This window comes from Bos indicus x Bos taurus, chromosome 13 (assembly GCF_003369695.1).
Source record: "Bos indicus x Bos taurus breed Angus x Brahman F1 hybrid chromosome 13, Bos_hybrid_MaternalHap_v2.0, whole genome shotgun sequence".
NCBI classification, from domain to species: Eukaryota; Metazoa; Chordata; class Mammalia; order Artiodactyla; family Bovidae; genus Bos; species Bos indicus x Bos taurus.
Window position 1 is genome coordinate 52,088,361 of NC_040088.1, and position 21,491 is coordinate 52,109,851.

Sequence of the window (21,491 nt, forward strand, 5' to 3'; positions counted from 1 at the left end):
CAGTAGCGCTGCATGTTCTTTTTAACTCACTGAAATTTGTCTTTCACTGTAGGTCTGTGTAAAACTTCAAGTTGAATAGTTCCATTTTGAGAAAGTGTATGACTCATTCAGGATAGGAACTCCAGAGCCCAGTTGCCTGCGTCTGAATTTTAGCCTTTCCAGCCACTTCCTTAACTCTCCGGCCCAGTTTCCCTATGTGCCACTTGTCTATTTGGACACAACTTCACAAGATGTGAAGTTATACCTAGTTAAGCATGCTTTCATCAAGTATTCTGCTATTTTAAATCTGGAAACATTAGGTTAAAAATACAAAGTTAAGTCTTATGAAGGACAAGGGACCAAATGAATGAAAGACATTATCAAATGTGTTACTTCATCTTCCTCTACTACTCAGATGCCAGGGGAATGATACCTGCACAGACTACAGAGCCACCTAAATGAGATAGTCTCAGCTTAGCTCTATCATGGTTGGATACATCAACTTTGTGGAGGACTCTATTGGAAAGAATGGTGAACATGATGAAGAGACCATCAAACCCAAGTTCTTGACAAAGCTGGAACAATGGACTGAAACTCTCGAGACGAAATTTGATGGGAATAGATACAAGATTTAGCTTTTTTATCTAAAAATGAATCACAGAGGTACAGAATATGGAGAAAGTTGAACAATAACCTATGAAATAGTAGTTTTATCTGAAAGCAAGATTAGCATATGCAGCTTTCAAACAGTAAGAGATGATCGGATCTGTGATTGCATCATTAGAGTAACAACGTCTACAAAAGTCATTTTTAAAGAGTTATTATTTCTAGGAGGCATGTGAGAATATTCAGAAAGTGCATCTATCAAGCAGAGATAGCATAATCAATCTTTGTATGTAATTTTTAAACTAATAACAGGAAATAAGAATATTTCCCCCATTCTGTAGGCCACAAATGGAATCCAAAAACAACAACAATGACCACATAATATAAAATGAATGGGCTTGAAGAGTGGATGAGGGGAGTATTACTTGGAAGTAAACGGAGCTCAGGAGTCAGGGGAGCCAGGCTTCCATCCACCATGTGATCTTTTCTCCTTTTCTTGTCTGTCTCCCTAAAGAGCTGGACTTTAGTGGGAAGAACTGAGCATCTACCTTCTGGTCTTCAAGGTTAAGTTAGCCGTCACTGGACAGTCACCCTCATCTGACCTTCAGGGAACTGCCTGGGATAAGTCAGCCAGAGGCCACCACAGGTCAGGGATCTCCTGGCACTTCAAGCACCTGTGAAGAAAACCCCAGGGATGGATGGGCCAATGTTAGTTTGGGGCTGAGTGATGCCTGGGTTACTCCTCCTACTTGTCATCATCTCCTAAATTTCAACTCTATTTTATTAGTCAATGGAATTTGTTAAAAATCCAGCACATGCTTTTCAAGGGAATAGTAACATAATTAATTTTATTAATAAAAAGGAGAACTCACATCAGTAGCATTTGCTTTATGCCAGGCATCATTCTCTCATCACTCATGGAAATCTAAGAACAATCACCTCCATTTTACAGTTGAGGAAAATGAGGTATGAAAAAGTTTGTAAAATCTCAGTGACGGAATGGTGATTTTAACCTCAGCAACCACCCAAGAAAGTTCCTCCCATCCAGCCAGAAGGATTATGTGTGAACGTATTAAGTATGAAAACCCGACTATCTTCATAGATCTAGTGACATTACTAAAAAATATGGCCTGAAAATTTTCTGATGCAATTGCTGTTATTTTAGTAAAAATGTAGAAATTATACGGAGTCAAAGATAGTGTTAAAGGAAGAAAATGTTTTACTTATTGAGACTTCAAATCACTCCATGGCTACAATTTAATGGGAAAGTTATTGGAAGAAACATGGTATGATAATTTTTGGATATTAATGAGAAATTGGCTTTTCAAATTTTAATTTCATACCTTCATATGTTTCTTTGTAAGTTGTTTATTATAAGCACAGTTTAGAGACTACAAAAGGCATTTAAAAAATAATTTTATTTATTTTTGGCTGTTCTGGGTCTTCGTTGCTGTGTGGACTTTTCTCTAATTGAGGTGGGCGGGGGCTACTCTTTAGTTGCACCGTGCGGGCTTCTCATTGTGGGCTTCTCATGTTGCGGAGTGCAGGCTCTGTTACAGCACAGGCTCAATAGCTGTGGCGCGTGGCCTTGCTTGCTCTGAGGCATGTATAATCTTCCCAGACCAGGGATTGAACCTGTGAACTCCTTCATTGGCAGGCAGATTCTTTACCACTGAGCCACCAAGGAAGTCCCTACAAAAGACATTTTCAAAATGAACGATTTATATAATAATTTACTTGAATTTCAACCATTGTTTTGTAGTCTGGGGTGCTGATACTGAGCAGGAACCTGTGGGGCTTCTGGGCCTTTCTGTGTGTCGGGCATTTCTTGATTACAAAAATAGGCTTTAATCAGCCTCCATGACCTTCCCTGTGCTCCAAGGAGCAGGTTCAAATAGTTGCTAATTAGGGAAGAGAGGGTTGTGGAGACTGTCTCTCTGTCAAGAGACAGTCAAGGAACTGTCAAGAAACAATAGTGTAGCCCTGGTCCACCAGGTGGGAGAAATTAGCGGTAAGCTGCCCACAAGCACGTGAACTCCAGACTGCTTGGAACTGGAAGGTTGATGAGGCTGACTCCCCTCCACCTCACCACCAGCCAATCAGGAGAATGTCCAGGAGCAGATCACACTCTCTTTGAACCATTCCTATTTCTCACTACACCCTCTAGGTTGGGACAGTTGATTTTTTTTTAATCACTTAATTTATTTGAATTGGAGGATAATTACTTTACAATATTGTGGTGGTTTTTGCCATACATTGACATGAATCAGCCATGGTGCACATGTGGGACACAGTTTTGAGGGCATTAGTCTGCTCTTCTCCCTTCTGCCTGGCAAACCAGTAAAGCTTTTCTATTTCACCCAAAACTCTGTCTTTAAGAATTAACTTGGTGTTGGTGTACAGAGGCCAGATTCAGCTTCAGTACCTCGGGGAACCAGGCATCCCCCTTGATTGTCCTTGACCGGCCCACTCTGGGGGCTCACAGGCAGGGGTAGAACATTCCCTCCAAAGGAGAATGAAGCACAGACTTTGTGTAAGTTGTTGGCAGTGACACTGCAAGGGCGATTTCAGCTCAGATAAATACTTTTCCTTGCAGGAATAGCTACCTAATATGCAGGGCCCCTGGTTCAAAGTGTTAAACATCTCAAGCTGGTGACATCAGAACAAGAAACTAACTGTGGGGCCTATTTAAGCCCGGAGTTTTCTGACACTGTGTACAGTTTGCATATCCAGGAAGCCAGTCCTGTTTCCATGTTATAAAAATCTGGAACGTAGGGACACATTTCATTAAGAATTGTACTGGTGAAAAGTGAAAAGAATGGAAGAAGGTTATAAAGGAGTGAAAACGAATTTCTGGAAAATTGGAAGTGAATGCAAACATGGGGAAGCACCCTTGTGAGGACCATCTTCTAACCTATGAAGAAATTTAACAAATAGCCTAGGAAAATTAATGATGACTTAAGAGGGAAACAAATACACATCAACAATAGAGGAGGAAGTAGAGCACACCAGCTAGCTAGGAAAATCAGCTCAGGTTTCATGCTTCAGTACAAAAGGAAAACCAGGAGTCAGCAGACAGAGGAAAAGTTACAGCAGCCATAATGGGAACGAACTAGATAAACTAACAAAAAATGGGACATGAGGAAACAATTTGGTAAACAGAAGAAAGGTTTAAAAATTGCTATCCTCAGAGATATTTGAGAAGAGTGTGCATTCATGAAACAAAAGCAGGGCACTATTAAACAAGGAGGGCTTAAGAAGCATATTTCATTAATAGTCAAAACAACTTTAAAAATTTTAATAGCTTAAAAAAAATTAACATCTTTGCAAGATAAAACAGAGAAAATCTTCCAGAACATTAAATTAAAAAGTGTGTGTGTTGTGGGGGGGGGGGGCGGGGGTGTTAAATATATGAGGGGGAAAAAAAACCTAGCTACTGAAAACTGGCCCAGGAAGCTGCCATATGAAAAGATTTCCAAGAGTGATAAATCATAGAAAATGGTAGGAAATTTCAAAAGAATTAACTGAAAACAATTTCTAGAGAGGAAGAGAGAAATGAACCATCCTCTGAAAACGACCCAATGAGCACTGAACACAGATTAAACAAAAAAGAGCTTCCATCAGAGAGATTATGGTGATGAATAATAAAAAGATCACAAATGCTTCTCAAGGGAAAAAAATGGTTTCCTGCAAAGATTTAAGGAGACGTTTCTGGGCATCAACATTGCAAGCAGAAGTCACTGGAACTATGCCATTGAGATTTAAGAGAAACTGATTTTGAACCTAGAATTCCATGTGGGGCATGGGAGAAAAAGGACATGTAAAAACATGCGACTTTGTGCCTCTTATACATCCTTTTAGAGAAGGTTACTTGAGAGTAGTTACTCAGCAAGGTGACTACCAGAAATGTCTGTTTAAACCCAGGAACCAAGTTTTAAAAAGTTACAATCTCTCAGCTGGAAGGACAAAGAATCAGTTCAAGTTACAGCAGTATATTAGTAGGTTCCTAAAGTCTTCAGGAAGAATCCATTGGATTTCAAACAGTGTAAAGAAAAGCTTAAGGTTATAAGAAGAAAAACAAATTCTAGTTAAAAGAAAAAAACAACACAAAATTGTTCGAGGAAATCATCATTCAACAGAAAGCAAACTAAGCTATGACATAGCATAAGAACACAGGGGTCACGTATTTATCATATGTCTATTCCCTGTCCTGTGACTCAAGGCTCCATGATTGCGACCTGGACGCCAGGGACACACAGACCATCAGATAATTCTTGCTTTCTGGAGCTCAAAATGTACCGGGAGGTACAACTGTGGGGAAAGGATTCAGGGTAGCAACTTCCAGTAAGTTAAAGAAGTAACACACTGAGAGACTATTGACTTGTCACTTGTCCCTGACACAGCCTGAACCCCGGCCCAAACTTCCCTGGTTCCGCCCACAGCACTCTGGCTTCCATTTACAAATTGAGCCTGCGCACCGGGCGGCTTCTCTCCGATCCGAAGCCTAATCTGGGGGGGCGGGGCACTAACCACGGGTGGGGCGGAGTCTCCAGGCCGAACAGCATACATGATTGGCTAGCCGCAGGGCACGCATTCTTTTATGGGCGGAGCCTCGCCCTGAGCCACGTCTAGTAAGCAGTTCTCCTAATTAGGGAAGGGCCTGAAGCGGGCGGGGCCTGGAGTTGTTAGCGGTCCGTTGTGCGCCTGCGCGGAGTGCCGGGACAGGGCGTGTTCCTCGTTTGGGTGCTCGTCTTGCACCGACCGAGCGCATCTCTCGCTGCAGAAGTCTGTAGTTTCTGCCTGTTAAGTGCAGCCCTCCGCAGTGAGTGTGTGTGTGGTTGCAGTTGTGTTTGCTTCTCTCCGCGGCGGGAATGGTGCTGGACCCTCCCCACTTCTCTGTCCCTCGCTCCCCAACCCCCATCCTTGTTCCCAGACCCTTCCCGCCGCTGCCCACTTCCCAGCACCTGGGGAAAACTGGAGAGTGTCAGCTGGGGGCTCGCTCATTTCTCTCCTTGCACCCTTCTGGCCGTCGCCCACGTGCTTTGTTATTGTTTGGTACAGGTCATGTCCAAGTCTCTGAAAAAGTTGGTGGAAGAGAGCCGGGAGAAGAACCAGCCGGAAGTGGACATGAGTGACCGAGGCATCTCTAACATGCTGGACATCAACGGCCTGTGTAAGTTCTCCGGAGGGCCTTCCTCTCGGAGAGGGTGGGTTTATCAGTTTAACAAGTAACTGCTGGTGGCAGTTCGAGACATTCTGATGGTTTCCACCCCACCTGGTGCTTGTACAGGGCATTTGTCTAGGGCTTAGCTCAGAAAGCTTGCACTCAGATTTGTTCTCTCAGCTGGAAAACAGGCACGAGAGCAAGGTTAAGAATTACACGAACTTGTAGCTGCTGGATCTCATCATTCGTCCATGCTGATTGATGTTTTTTGGGTGGATTTTCCACAGTTTACTAAATAGCCACTTGGTGTTTTTTTTTTAAATAATTTTTATTGGAGCATAGCTGATTTATAATGTGCTGGTTTCTGCTGTACGCAAAGTGATTCAGTTATACAGATACATACATCCACCCTTTTTTAGATTCGGTTCCCATGTAAGTCATTATAGAGTACTAAATAGAGTTCTCTGTGCTATACAGTAGGTCCTTATTAGTTGTCTTATATATAGTAGTGAGTATATGTCAAACCCAATTTCCCAGTTTTCCTCCTCTTCCCCCTTAGGGAAGTTTTCTACATCTGTGACTCTGTTTTGTAAATAGGTTCATTTGTATCGTTTTTTTTTTTTAGATTCCGCATAAAATTGATATCAGATGATAATTGTCTTTCTCTGACTTCACTCAGTGTCTATCCATGTCACCACAAATTACATTATTTCATTCTCTTTCACGGCAGAGTAGTATTCCATTGTATATCTGTATCACATCTTTATCCATTCATCTGTCATTGGACATTTAGGTTGCTTCCATGTGCTGGCTGTTATACACAGTGCTGAACATTGTATCCTTTTGAAACATGTTTTTCTCCGGTTACAAGCCCAGGAGTGGGATTGCTGGATCATATGGTAGCTCAATTTTTAGCTTTTTAAGGACCCTCCATACTGTTCTCTGTAGTGCCTCTGTCAATTTACATTCCCACTAGCCGTGTAGGAGGGTTCCCTTTTCTCTACACCCTCTTCAGCATTTATTGTTTGTTTCTAGACATTTTGATGATGGCCATTCTGATCAGTGTGAGGTGATACCTCATTGTGGTTTTGGTTTGCATTTCTCTAATAATTAGTGATATTGGGCATCTTTTCATGTGTCACTTGGTTTTTTAATGGGAAATTATTTCTGAATCATTTTCCATTCTTTTTCCACATGAAAGTTACATGATAAGTTAAGCATTTCTTGACTCATTATCTTTTTCCGTTTTTTTTCCTTCTGACTTAGTTCAGGCTTCTGTTTCTTCTTCCTGCTGTTGTGCTGTCTTCCTAATGCTCCTCTCACCTCCACTTTCACTGCCCTTGTACTGCCCTTAAGGTTTTCTTTTGTAAGAAGCATAGCCGATTAATAATGTTGTGATAGTTTCAGGTGGACAGCAAAGGGACTCAATGATACATTTACATGTATCCATTCTCCCCCAAACTCCTCTCCCATCCAGGCTGCCAGGTAACATTGAGCAGAGTTCCCTGTGCTATACAGTAGGTCCTTTTTGGTTACCCATTTTAAATATAGCAGAGTATTCAGGCCAATCTCAGGCTCCCCAGCTATCTCTTCCCCCATCCTTCCCCCTAACTGCCCCTGTACTTTAAACACTGTATTGCTTTCAGTGTTATTTTCCTGTAACAGGCATTTTATTGCAACTCTCTCCTTTAAACCAGGGATTGCAGTCTCAGATGGCTTCAGGTTTGTGCCTTGGACAGAGATCAGGGTTGGTGTCATTGATATATCTCTACAGAAGGCCAGGGAATGGAAAACTGTAGGTGACTGACACTCGATAGTCCTTCAGAAGACACCTGCCATGAAGGTTAGCATCTCAGCCTCCTGTAATGTGTTGACTTCTCAGTGGTGGTGGCTTCTTGGTGACAGCAACAGAGCAGGGGTCTCAGGTGCTGAACTGATGGTTGGGAACATCGATGTTTCCCGTCACTGCCCCTGCCCTGCAGGGTCACAGTGGTCATTGGGCACACGGCTGCATCAGAAAAAGATGCTGAGGCGCAAGCAGGAGGCCTGGCTCAGCTGTGCCCTTGGCCTCACGGCTCTCTGCTCCTCAGGATGTCTCTCTCATGGGCTTGAAAAAAGGTTGCTCTCACTAGAGGAACTTTGTACTCCTCAGCTTTGAAGAGGGTTCTCTATGTTATATTTGTAAGTCAGGAGAGTGGTGGAGCTATTCCAGTTCAGTTGTTTTATCTCTTTGAAGCCTTGGCTTGTATTGAAGAAGAAAAGATAGCCACTTGCTTCCTGAAAAAGCTGCTTCCGGTGTAGTATGAAGTGCTGAAAAGCAAGGTCATTGTTAACATTTTCCTGGAGAAGTCACTTCAGGAAGAGCAGGAGTGCTTCTTGGGGAGTTTAGTGGCAGTGAATTTGGACACTTCGCCTCCATCCTCTGGAGTGGGCTAGACCTAAGAAGTGACTGCTTTCTGCAAAAAACTCCCTGACTTCTGGAGTCTGGAGGGTCCCAGGATGCCTTCAGGACCCCACCCTCCACTGGGGCTCAGTGGTCAATAGTGTACAGAATGCTTACTCCATGTACTTTAATGTCTTAGATATTAAAATATTCGGCATGATTACGTTAGCTGTACTATAAGGATTCCCATAGTCTTTTGCTTATAAAATTTTGACTATAATCATGTGGTTTTTGCTTATTATTTTTTTTAATTTATTTTGTCTGTTCAGCTTGTGGGATCTTACTTCCCCGACCAGGGATTCAACCCAGGCACAGCTGTGAAAGTGCCAAGTCCTAACCACTGAACTGCCGGGGAGGTCCCCAGGGTTTTATGTGCTAGTATCAAGATTGAACCCAGGGAACAGGTTATTTCCATGGACAGAGAATGGTTATTGTATCTCAAGCTTTCCCTTCATTATCTTTTTTTAGTTATTGTTTTTATTTATTTATCTTTGCCATACTGTGTGGCATACGGGATCTTAGTTTCCTGATGAGTCGAATCCATGCCCCCTGCAGTGGAAGTGCAGAGTCTTAGCCACTGGACCACCAGGGAAGTCCCTCTCTTTGTTATCTTTACTTTTAGTTTCTCTAAGGGCAGGAATTAAGCTTTGAATCTAAGAGTGGCTGTTGTGTACTTATTCTAAGCATAGGAAATAGGCTTTGTTTCTGCTTGGAAAGTTGTGTCTTATAAACGCAGCACTTCCCTTGCTCCAAGGCAGTAAGTTGCCTTTCAAAGATGCAACTTTGGAGTTGAGGTACCAAAAGCTTTCTGGTAAGAAAACTTCCTAGGCTGGAGACAGACATCAGCCAGGTTTTAGAGTTTTCTGTCAGTCCAGCCGGGTTCTGGGGATGGTCAGATCTGACCCTGAGAGGCAGACATGGTCCAGTGCTTACAAGTGGGGCCTTGGAGCCAAATAGACTGGGTTCAGATTGTCCATCTTATTAGTGTGTTAGTTTAGAGAAACGACTTAACCTTTCTGAGCCTCGAGTGCCTCCTCATTAGATGGAAACATAAGTACAGGTGGCGCTAGTGGTAAAGAACCTGCCTGCCAGAGCAGGAGATATAAGAGATGAGGGTTCGATCCCTAGGTCAGAAGACCCCCTGGAGGAGGGCATGGCCACCCACTCCAGTATTCTTGCCTGGGGAATCGCCATGGACAGAGGAGCCTGGGGGGCTACAGTTCATAGGGTCGCAAGGAGTTGGACACGACTGAAGGGACTTAGCACAGTACAGCACAAGTCCCCACGTGGCACTGGTTTAGACCTGAGTGCATGGCTTCATGTCAAGTGCTTAGCACCGAGCCCAGTTCTGAGTACACAGTGGCTGTTACCTGTTCGTACGAATGTCCAGAGAGAGTGTGTAAGCCTCAGATATAACCAGTCCCAGCACAGTCGATGGTCTGAACCAGGAATAGCCGGGTTAGGTAGACAAGGTAAGCCATCTGTGTGGGTTATGTCTTGATGTTTTCTGTGCAGCTTAATGGAATCTGGTGTGTTTTAGCCCTTTGGGAGGGATTTTCAGGGATTTCCATATACTGTTTTTCTGAAATGATCCCTCATTTTCTTTTTTTTTTTTTTTTTAAACCTTTTATTTTTATGGCCACACCACGTGGCATGTGGGATCTTAGTTGCCTGAGCAGGGATTGAACCTTCAGCCCCTGCAGTGGAAGTACAGAGTCTTAACTACCAGGGGAGTCCCTCATTTTATTTCTTTTCCTTTTTTTTTTCTACATGGCATGTAATCACACACGCGTTCTCCTTAAAGCTTCCAGGAGGAATGGTATAATTTTGTACTTTTTATTAAAGAGATTTCATGAGGAAACTCTCTCCCATGCAGCAACTCTTCACCCAGATGATAAAGTTACTCTTGAAGGGCTCTGTAATCAGCTTCCTGGAAGTCTCAGGAGCCAGACAGACTTTTTCATTTCTTTTAAGACTTTTGTGACTTTTTAATCTCTTCACATTTATTGCGCTCTGGGTGTCAAACTTTTATCAGGTTTTTTTTTTTCCCCCCACCCCAGCTAGGACTTAAATATCTCTCAGATAAATTTTAAAAGAAAAAATTCAACTGCCTGTGAGGAAATTGTTTTTCTAAAGGAGTCTACAAAAGAATCAACAGATGTAATCCTGGCTTGGTTATCTGAAGGAGTTGTTAACCCAGGAATGTGGTGCCTGTTGGGGATTTTCATCATGATAGGACTATTTAAATTTTATTTATTTTTTACTTTTACATTTTGTCTGATACATTGGCATACGGGTCTTAGTTCCCTGACTTGGGATTGAACCTCTGCCCCCGGCCGTGGAAGCATGGAGTCCTAACCACTGCACTACCGGGGGATTCTATTATTAGTATGTAAAAATGTATTTTATCTATGATGGTGTAATAACTGCAAAACAATATCTCTTTAGTTTCTGAGATTCTCGGTGGGGGCCTCGCCCAGCTAGTCTCACTGTTACAAATCCCGGGAAAGGCGAGGTAGAGATGACTTGTCACAGAGCGTGACAAGTCAGCAGCGAAATAAGTGACCACACACGGCAAGTGCAGGGCCACAGGCACTGAAAGGTCGCTGAGGGGGCAGCAGGGCGTTTCACAGGATTTTGATGGTGATGGGCTTGGGTCTGTTGAGCCTAAGAGGTGGATATCAAAACCACTGGCAGTTTTTCAGTTAATAATTAAAATATTATTTGCCATCCAGTATTGAGTGTATTTTCTTTCCATGATGGACAGTATGTAAATTGAGTCTCTCTGGGACTTTTCTTCCTTACTAATGCTCTAAATTATCCAGTGATGAATTAATACGTGCTCTTCTAAGAAAACTATAGGCTATTTAATAGATCTAAAGTAGATTGTCACCATAAGAAACTGTAACGTCCACTGCTTTGCCTTTCTAGCCAGCTCTTAATTGTGAAAACCAGTGCTAGAATTGATAAGAATAGTACTTGAAAACCAGACCCCGTCTCTCCCTTCCCTAAATGTACATGAGCCTGGTTTAAAGAAAACCTAGTCTAAATATAACAAAATCCACTATCATAGAGCAGAAGCTAGAGATGAAATTTTTACATTGGGTAAAGGTTCTTGCTTCTTTGAATAGCAAGTCCGCACAGGTTGGTTTATTTGTTTCAGCCAAAGAGCATAAAAATGTTGCAAGAGCAGTCCATGTAGAGCACATGCCTGGCCAGTAGGGGGCAGTGCCGAGCCTCTGCATTTTGCTTCCGGTCCCTCAGAAGACTAAATACAGCCTCTCCTGCCCCAGTGTCCACTGCCACCTGGGCACTCTCTCCCTCCCTCCTCATCACGTCTCTTTCTTCAGGTCAGGAGATACCTTCGTTTATGTCACTTGATCTGTGAAGCTCACGGTTTGAAAAACCTCCAGACAGTTTGTTATGAACTGTCTGGCCCAGAGCATCGTTGATGCTGGCTTGTGAACTGCCTTGTGGACCTGGAGTCTCCTCGGACAGCACAGAGTCTTCTGGACAGAGAGCTGCTGATCAGTCAGCATGTTTCCCAGTGAAAGATGGGGGTGAAATGGAATTTGCCGGGTCCCCTTTGGGCAGATTTCATCGGTGTGTGATGCTAAACAGTGTAAAACAGTGTTTTGGATTTGAGGCATCGGTAAAGCCCAAAAGATAAATGTTGGCATAACATCGTCTGCCTTATTAGTCTGCTAGGACTACCATAGGGACACTTTGGCCACCTGATGCGAAGAGCCGGCTCACTGGAAAAGACCCTGATGCTGGGAACAATTGAAGGCAGGAGGAGGAGGGGATGACAGAGGACGAGATGGTTGGATGGCATCACTGACTCGATGGACATGAGTCTGAGCAAGCTCTGGGAGATAGTGAAGGACCGGAAGCCCGTGTGCTGTAGTCCATGGGGTCACAGAGAGTTGAACACGACTGAACAGCAACAACAGGGCTACCGTATAGCACACCGTGAACCAAGGAGCTTCAACAACAGACGGTGATTGTTCATAGTTTTGGAGGCCGGAAGTCTCAGATGGTAGTGTCGGCAGGGTTGGTTTCTTCTGAGGCCTTTCTCCTTTGCAGACAGCCACCTTCGGTCTTGTGTCACGTGGCTTCTGCTGACATGGGTTCCTGGACCCTCTCTGTGTCCACTTCCTGTGCCCGAGATGATGCCATTCAACTTGGATTACGGCCTGCCTTAGTGGCTTCATTACTTCATCACACTTTGAAAGTTCTGACTCCAAATACAGTCTCACTCTGAGATCCCTGGGATCAGGGCTTCACCAGAGGACTTTGAAGGGCCACCATCAGCCCATCACGTCTGCATCGGAAGTTCTGAGTGGTGCACCCGTGAGTGCTTCTCACATCAGCCTCTGGTGCGGATGTGTTTCACACGCGAGCGGACAGAAGGTTGAGAAAATCCCAGCCTCACACGTTACACACACCTGGGTGTGTCTAACAGCTGTGTTCTGTAATCTTGTGCTGTGTGGCTCAGGCCTTAAGGAATGATGGCTTCCAGGGTTAAGCTGGACTGGCGGGGCTCACCTCGTGCCAGTCAGTTTCAGAATTCTTTAAAAACACTGACCTAGGGACCGTATTGGTATAAGAACAGACATGTAGACCAGTGGAATAGAGAGTCCAGAAATAGATTGTGGCGTTAAGAAACAAAAAGCATCGAGAGAGGGGATATATGTGTACTTAGAGCTGATTCACTTTGTTGTATAGCAGAAACACAACACTGTAAGGCAGTTAGCCTCCAATTAAAAAAACAAACACTGTGCTAGGCCAAGAAAATGCATCATTCTTGCAACCCTCCGGCTTGGAAACTGAGGTTTATCACATTGCTGCAGGACTTGAACTGTCGAAGAAAATGGTAGAAGCAACTTCGTTTCTATCTGGTCAGGGTTAATTCTGAACCTCCTAGTTTCTTAAGGCTTTAGTGAAAAGCTATTATTCTTAATTGGACTTAACAGTCACATATGAGATGATGTTGTTGTTTTTACTATGTGCTAATTCATTTTTTCTGTCTTCATATATCACAGTAGAATAAACCTGAGTTGCATGAAATGGTAACTGTAGTTGCAGTTTACCTGTTATTCATCAAGAGCCTTTTCACTTAATGTTTCTGTGTGTATGCGTTAATGGTGCCTCCAGACTCAGAACAGTTCTTAAGCGTAAAGTGGGCTAATGAGAGGCACACCTCAGACCAGGTAGTGAACTGGAGGGGGTCTTGGACGCTTGGTTTTTCAGAGCACAGTGCAGAAATAGGCAGAAATTGGTGACACAGTTTGCAACCTCAGTATCCAAATGGTTGTTGTGCAAATGTTTGCATAGACAAGACAAGATTTTTTACAGCTGTGAATATTTCCATCTTCAGGCTTTGTGAAAGATGCCTATGCAGCCTATTATGTATTCTTCAAGTTCTACACTCTTTACTACAAGGATAAAAATAATAGGTAACTGAAGCTATATACATGAGAGTATTAATCCATACACGCACACACTGCTTACCACATGCCGAGCATTGTGTGAAGCTCTGCATATAGATTATTTCTTTTTTTTTTTTTTAAATATTATTTGGCTATGCCGAGTCTTTGCCAGACACACAGGATCTTTGATCTTAGTTGCAGCATGTGGGATCTCATTCCCTGACTAGGGATCATACCCAGGCTGCCTGCACTGGGAGAGAAGAGTCTTAGTCACTGGATCACCAGGAAGTCCCTGGATTATTTCTCTTAAACCCCACAGCTCCATTAGGATTGTTGTCATCATCGTCATTGTTCTCACTATCCAGTTTGCAGCTGAGGACCCAGAGATTCCCAGAGCTTCAGTACACTAATAAGTGTTTAAGTATTAGTACACTAATGAGTAGTAGACTTGAAGCCAGGCAGTCAGACTTCCGAAGCTGTGCTGTAGCTCATGCTTTCTTGCCTCTCTGATGTCACTAACATTTTCGAGAGTCAGGTGCACATACAAAGATGAAACCACTAATTCGGCAAGCATCCACTGAGTGCCTGCTGGCTCCAGAAGCCGCCTCCCCTACCTGTATGGGCTACTGATTCCGTATCCATCGAGGAATGTATTCAGGGATCTGACCTTCCCACACTCCAGCTGACTGGGCTCAGGAAACAGCAATCTACTTCTTCCCCAGACACGTACACATTGTTTTTTAAAAAGGTCCATTTCAAAATGCCTTTATCGGAGTGTTCCTGTAGGTAATTGCACACCTGACCGTACAGCCTGACAGATCTTCAAACCAAGAAACTGAAGGCTATCGGCACCTCCTGACGCTTGACAGTGTAGATTTCCTTTGCCAGTTGATCAGCATCATTCAAAGGAAGGAGGGCTTACAGTACGATCTCCGCTCTTTGGTTCTCATGCTCGGCATCTTATTCATGAGGTTCATTTGTGTCATGATGCTGGTTAACAGATCCAGGGTGTGACAGCCTAAGTTCCCACATCTGTGCTGCTGCTGATGGATGTTTGGGTGGCTCCCAGGCTAGGGCTGGCACCAGTACTGCTGCTGTGGCCATGTCCGCACACATGTTCCTGTCTGTTGGTTACAGGTTAGGGGTGGACTTACTGGGTCATGGGGTGTGCCCTTGGACACTCTTTAAAATGTAAGCAAGAGTCCCAAATATGGGGGAAATATTTGAAACATAAATGACTGGCAAAGGCTTAATAACATTCCTTTTTTATTGGAGTGTAATTGCTTTATAATGTGTTGGTTTCTTAGAAATGAATCAGCCATATTTGTACGTACGTACATACATACATACATACATATATATATATATATATATATATATATATCCCGTCCCACCCCTCTAGGTCACCCACAGAGCACCAAGCTGAGTCCCCTGTGGTGTACAGGAGCTTCCCACCAGCTATCTGTTCTACACATGATAGTGTATTATATGTCAATGCCACTCTCTCAATTCATCCCACCATCTCCTTCCCCACCCCTGTGTCCGCTATGTAAAAATTAAAATACCTAAAGACTTTACTGGTGGGTCCAATTCAAATATGACACTGCAGGGCTTTTAGTGAACTTCTTCAATGCTGTGTCTCTACTTTTCTTCCACTCGGAGAATCCTGATTCTCAAGGATTCTAATGATGTTAGACTATCTCACAGTTATGTTTTTGGTACCTTACACACAACTGGTCAATTATACACAATTAACAATGCTGATATTTCCACCAAGATATTGCTGGAAGCAGTTGTTTCATGCATGTTCTCTCCCCATTCTCCTCCTTTTTTTTAAAAAAAAAAAAATCATACTTCATTTTTTACAACAGTTTTCCCTGTTATTAAACCTCCAGTTTCCCCTGTTGTTAAAATCTGGCATTGGAGTGGTACTTTTGTTACAGTTGATGAAGCAGCATTGATTTACTAACTAAAATTCATAGTTTACATTGTTGTCTGCTCTCTGTGTTGTAACACGTGATAGCTTTAAAAAATTTATTAGAGTATAGTTGCTTTACAGTGTGGTGTTTCTGCTGCACAGCAAAGTGAATCATCTATATGACCCAGCAACCCTATTCCTGGGTATATACCTGGAGAAAACAATCCAAAAGATTCGTGCACCCCAGTGTTCATTGCAGCACTGCTTACAATACCCAGGACATGGAAGCAACCTAAGTGTCCTTCAGCAGAGGAATAGATAAAGAAGATGTGGTACATATATGCAATGGAATATTATTCAGCCATAAAAAGAATGAAATCATGCCATTTGCAGAGATGTGGATGGACCTAGAGATGGAGTGAAATAAGCCAGAAGAGAGAAACAAACGTCGTTTATTACTGCATATGTGTGGAATCTAGAAAAATTGAACAAATGAATCTATTTGCAAAGCAGAAACATAGACACTTTGTGGCTTTTAACAGATTGAGCGTCTTACGGAGTAGTTTCACTGCCCTGCATACCCTTTGTGGTTTCTTTTCCCCCGTTCTCTTTCTACTTACCTGACACCGAACCCCAGGCAATCACTGAAATTTTATGTCTCTGTAGTTTTGCATTTTCTAGAACGTGACATAGTTGAAGCCATATAGCACGTAACCTTTAAAGAGAGACTTCTTTGACTTAGTCATACTCGTTTCAGGTTCTTCTGTGTCTTTTCTTGGCTTGCTGGCTTGTATGTTTTTATTATTGGCTAAAATTCCGTTGTCTAGATGCACCACGCTTCGTTTATCCTTTCACCTATTGAAGGACATCTTGGCTGCTTTCCAGTTTTGTCTGAGTAAAGCTGCTGTAAACATGCATGTGCAGATTTTTGTGTGAATGTTCTTTGACTCCTTTCGGTAAATGCGAAGGAGCACGACTGCTGGATTGTATGGTAAGAATATGCTTGGTGTCCTAAGAAACCAACACATGGACTTCCAAGTAGCTGAGCCATTTCATACGTCCCCCAGCCATGAATAAGAGTTCCTGTTGCTCCACATCCTTCTCAATATTTGGTGTTCTCAGTGTTCTTGATTTTGGCCATCCTAATAGACTTGTAGCAGTATCTTGAAAGGTTGCTGCTGAACCACGAGAGATGCCGGGATTCTTGGCCTCTGGAAGAGAAGAATTCAATCCAGGGCCAGAGACGAGGCTTGATCACTCAGAGCTTTTGTGTAATAAAGTTTTATTAAAGTGTAAAAGAGATAGAGAAAGCATCTGACACAGACATCAGAAGGGGGATGGAGAGTGCCCCCCCTCTAGTGTTAGCAAGGGAGTTATATACTTTTTAATTAGTTATTACAGTGAATGAAAAGAATGTCTCAAGTTTGTGAAAATTTTACCAGACCCACTCCCACAATTTACATTTTAGGATAACAAGATGAGAATTTAACAATAGAAAGATCCTACCAGACCCACTCCCATAATATACATTCTAAGATATCAGGATTAGTCAGAGGGTTTTCAGGAAGGAGACACTGTCCTTCAGCAGGATACATTGTTGTTGTATAATCCCTAGTACAGAGTTTAAACTGAGTTGTGTAATTGACTAAGACTAAAGAATGTAGAGGAAAAAAAAATTTGTCCCTTTCTCCTCCTTGAGAATTCCAGACCCCTGTCTCCACTTGGAGAGCCCCAGACCCCTTTCTCCTCCTTGGGGACCCTGGACTTCTTATCAATCCCTAGGAACTGACTCTCTGAACCTCATTGTTTGAGTGTGCAGTTCTCTCATGGCAGGTGATGTGGAAAATCTTTTCGTATATTTGTTTGCCATCTGCTTATCTTCCTTGTGGTGTCTATTAAGGTCTTTGGCCTATTTTTTTTTTTTTTTAAGTGAGGTCTATTTTGTGTAGGTTTTCTTTTCTGTTATGCTTTAAATTATTATTTTTTATTGAAACGTAGTTGATGTACAGTAGTTGTTTCAGGTGTAGTGCTCTGTGACTTGATACTTGCATATAGTATGAATCGTGGCCCATTTTTTAATTTAACTTATATGCAGAGTACATCATGTGAAACGCTGGACTGGAAGAAACACAAGCTGAAATCAAGATTGCCGGGAGAAATATCAGTAACCTCAGATATGCAGATGAAACCACCCTTATGGCAGAAAGTGAAGAGGAACTCAAAAGCCTCTGGATGAAAGTGAAAGTGGAGAGTGAAAAAGTTGGCTTAAAGCTCAACATTCAGAAAACGAAGATCATGGCATCCGGTCCCATCACTTGCAGATAGATGGGGAAACAGTGGAAACAGTGTCAGACTTTATTTTTCTAGGCCCAAAAATGACTGCAGATGGTGACTACAGCCATGCAATTAAAAGATACTTACTCCTTGGAAGGAAAGTTATGACCAACCTAGATAGCATATTCAAAAGCAGAGACATTACTTTGCCAACAAAGGTTCGTCTAGTCAAGGCTCTGGTTTTTCCTGTGTTCATGTATGGATGTGAGAGTTGGACTGTGAAGAAGGCTGAGTGCCGAAGAATTGATGCTTTTGAAGTGTGGTGTTGGAAAAGACTCTTGCGAGTCCCTTGGACTGCAAGGAGATCCAACCAGTCCCTTCTGAAGGAGATCAGCCCTGGGATTTCTTTGGAAGGAGTGATGCTAAAGCTGAAACTCCAGTACTTTAGCCACCTCATGCAAAGAGTTGACTCATTGGAAAAGATTCTGAAGCTGGGAGGGATTGGGGGCAGGAGGAGAAGGGGATGACAGAGGATGAGATGGCTGGATGGCATCACTGACTCGATGGACATGAGTCTGAGTGAACTCTGGGAGTTGGTGATGGACAGGGAGGCCTGGCGTGCTGCGATTCATGCGGTTGCAAGGAGTCGGACATGACTGAGCGACTGATCTGAACTGATCTTGCTTTCATATTGTTGAATTAAAAATTTCTTGATGTATTTTACAAAGATGGCCTATATCAGATTCATGTTTTGCAAAAACTTTTGTCTCAGTCTGTGGCTCTCCTTTCCATTTTATTAACATTGTCTTTTACAGAGGAGAAGTGTTTTTAATGAATTCTCAGCCAGTTGACACACCTTTTTTCTTTTTTTTCTTTTTCCTGATAATGCTTTTAGTGTTGTATCTAAGACATCATTACCAGGTCAAGGACTGCCTAGATTTTCCCTCTAGAACGTTACGCTTTTACATTTTACATTTAAGAGAGTGAACCACTTTGAGTTAATATTTCTCGAAGTTACAAGTCTTGTGTCTAGGTTCTTTCTTCTTTTTTTCTCCTTATATAGACGTCAAGTTCCAGCACCATTGGTTGAAAACATTGTCCTTTTCCCATTGAATTGCCTTTGCTCCCTTGCCAGAGACCAGTTGATTGTATCTGTTTGAGTCTGCTGCTTGGTTCTCTGATGTTTCATTGGTTTATGTTTTCTCATCCATTGTTGGCTGGGGCTATATACAGTAAGTTTTGTGTTGGGACGTGACAACTTTCCGAGTTTTTCTTTTTCAGTATTTTAAATAGCTGTGAAAAGAAGAGAAGCGAAAAGCAAAGGATAAAAAGGAAGGATATAAACATCTGAATGCAGAGCTCCAAAGAATAGCAAGAAGAGATAAAAAAGCCTTCCTCAGCGATCAATGCAAAGAAATAGAGGCAAACAACAGAATGGGAAAGACTAGAGATCTCTTCAAGAAAATCAGAGATACCAAAGGAACATTTCATGCAAAAATGGGCTCGATAAAGGACAGAAATGGTATGGACCTAACAGAAGCAGAAGATATTAAGAAGAGATGGCAAGAATACACAGAAGAACTGTACAAAAAAGATCTTCATGACCCAGATAATCACGATGCTGTGATCACTGACCTAGAGCCGGACATCCTGGAATGTGAAGTCAAGTGGGCCTTAGGAAGCATCACTACAAACAAAGCTAGTGGAGGTGATAGAATTCCAGTTGAGCTATTCCAAATCCTGAAAGATGATGCTGTGAAAGTGCTACACTCAATATGCCGGCAAATTTGGAAAACTCAGCAGTGGCCACAGGACTGGAAAAGGTCAGTTTTCATTGCAATGCCAAAGAAAGGCAATGCCAAAGAACACTCAAACTACCGCACAATTGCACTCATCTCACACGCTAGTGAGCGATGCTCAAAATTCTCCAGACCAGGCTTCAGCAATATGTGAACCGTGAACTTCCTGATGTTCAAGCTGGTTTTAGAAAAGGCAGAGGAACCAGAGATCAAATTGCTGACATCCGCTGGATCATGGAAAAAATAAGAGAGTTCCAGAAAAACATCTATTTCTGCTTTATTGACTATGACAAAACCTTTGATTGTGTGGATCACAATAAACTGTGGAAAATTCTGAAAGAGATGGGAATACCAGACCACCTGATCTGCCTCTTGAGAAATTTGTATGCAGGTCAGGAAGCAACAGTTAGAACTGGACATGAAACAACAGACTGGTTCCAAATAGGAAAAGGAGTACGTCAAGGCTGTATATTGTCACCCTGTTTATTTAACTTATATGCAGAGTACATCATGTGAAACGCAGGTTTGGAAGAAGCACAAGCTGGAATCAAGATTGCCGGGAGAAATATCAATAACCTCAGATATGCAGATGATACCACGCTTATGGCAGAAAGTGAAGAGGAACTAAAAAGCCTCTGGATGAAAGTGAAAGTGGAGAGTGAAAAAGTTGGCTTAAAGCTCAACATTCAGAAAACGAAGATCATGGCATCTGGTCCCATCACTTCAATGGAAATAGATGGGGGAACAGTGGAAACAGTGTCAGACTTTATTTTGGGGGGCTCCAAAATCACTGCAGATGGTGACTGCAGCCATGAAATTAAAAGATGCTTACTCCTTGGAAGGAAAGTTATGACCAACCTAGATAGCATATTCAAAAGCAGAGACATTACTTTGCCAACAGAGGTTCATCTAGTCAAGGCTCTGGTTTTTCCTGTGTTCATGTATGGATGTGAGAGTTGGACTGTGAAGAAGGCTGAGTGCTGAAGAATTGATGCTTTTGAAGTGTGGTGTTGGAGAAGACTCTTGAGAGTCCCTTGGACTGCAAGGAGATCCAACCAGTCCATTCTGAAGGAGATCAGCCCTGGGATTTCTTTGGAAGGAATGACGCTAAAGCTGAAACTCCAGTACTTTGGCCACCTCATGCAAAGAGTTGACTCATTGGAAGAGACTCAGATGCTGGGAGGGATTGGGGGCAGGAGGAGAAGGGGACGACAGAGGATGAGATGGCTGGATGGCATCACTGACTCGATGGACGTGAGTCTGAGTGAACTCCGGGAGTTGGTGACGGACAGGGAGGCCTGGCGTGCTGCGATTCACGGGGTTGCAAGGAGTCGGACACGACTGAGCGACTGATCTGAACTGATCTTGCTTTCATATTGTTGAATTAAAAATTTCTTGATGTATTTTACAAAGATGGCCTATATCAGATTCATGTTTTGCAAAAACTTTTGTCTCAGTCTGTGGCTCTCCTTTCCATTTTATTAACATTGTCTTTTACAGAGGAGAAGTGTTTTTAATGAATTCTCAGCCAGTTGACACACCTTTTTTCTTTTTTTTCTTTTTCCTGATAATGCTTTTAGTGTTGTATCTAAGACATCATTACCAGGTCAAGGACTGCCTAGATTTTCCCTCTAGAACGTTACGCTTTTACATTTTACATTTAAGAGAGAGAACCACTTTGAGTTAATATTTCTCGAAGTTACAAGTCTTGTGTCTAGGTTCTTTCTTCTTTTTTTCTCCTTATATAGACGTCAAGTTCCAGCACCATTGGTTGAAAACATTGTCCTTTTCCCATTGAATTGCCTTTGCTCCCTTGCCAGAGACCAGTTGATTGTATCTGTTTGAGTCTGCTTCTTGGTTCTCTGATGTTTCATTG

The 21,491-nt window shown here is 42.6% G+C and overlaps 1 protein-coding gene across 2 annotated transcripts in view; it reads left to right on the plus strand.

Annotated features, from left to right (window-relative positions):
* The first annotated feature begins 5,276 nt into the window (after positions 1-5,276).
* The window catches only part of RSU1 (Ras suppressor protein 1), a 213,631-nt gene continuing 197,416 nt past the window's right edge, over positions 5,277-21,491 (plus strand). For both annotated transcript variants that reach the window (XM_027559851.1, XM_027559852.1), the window contains exons 1-2: positions 5,277-5,407; positions 5,647-5,758. In XM_027559851.1, the coding sequence (XP_027415652.1) occupies positions 5,650-5,758 (109 nt within the window). In that variant the 5' untranslated portion in view covers positions 5,277-5,407; positions 5,647-5,649. The remainder of the gene's footprint in view (positions 5,408-5,646; positions 5,759-21,491) is intronic.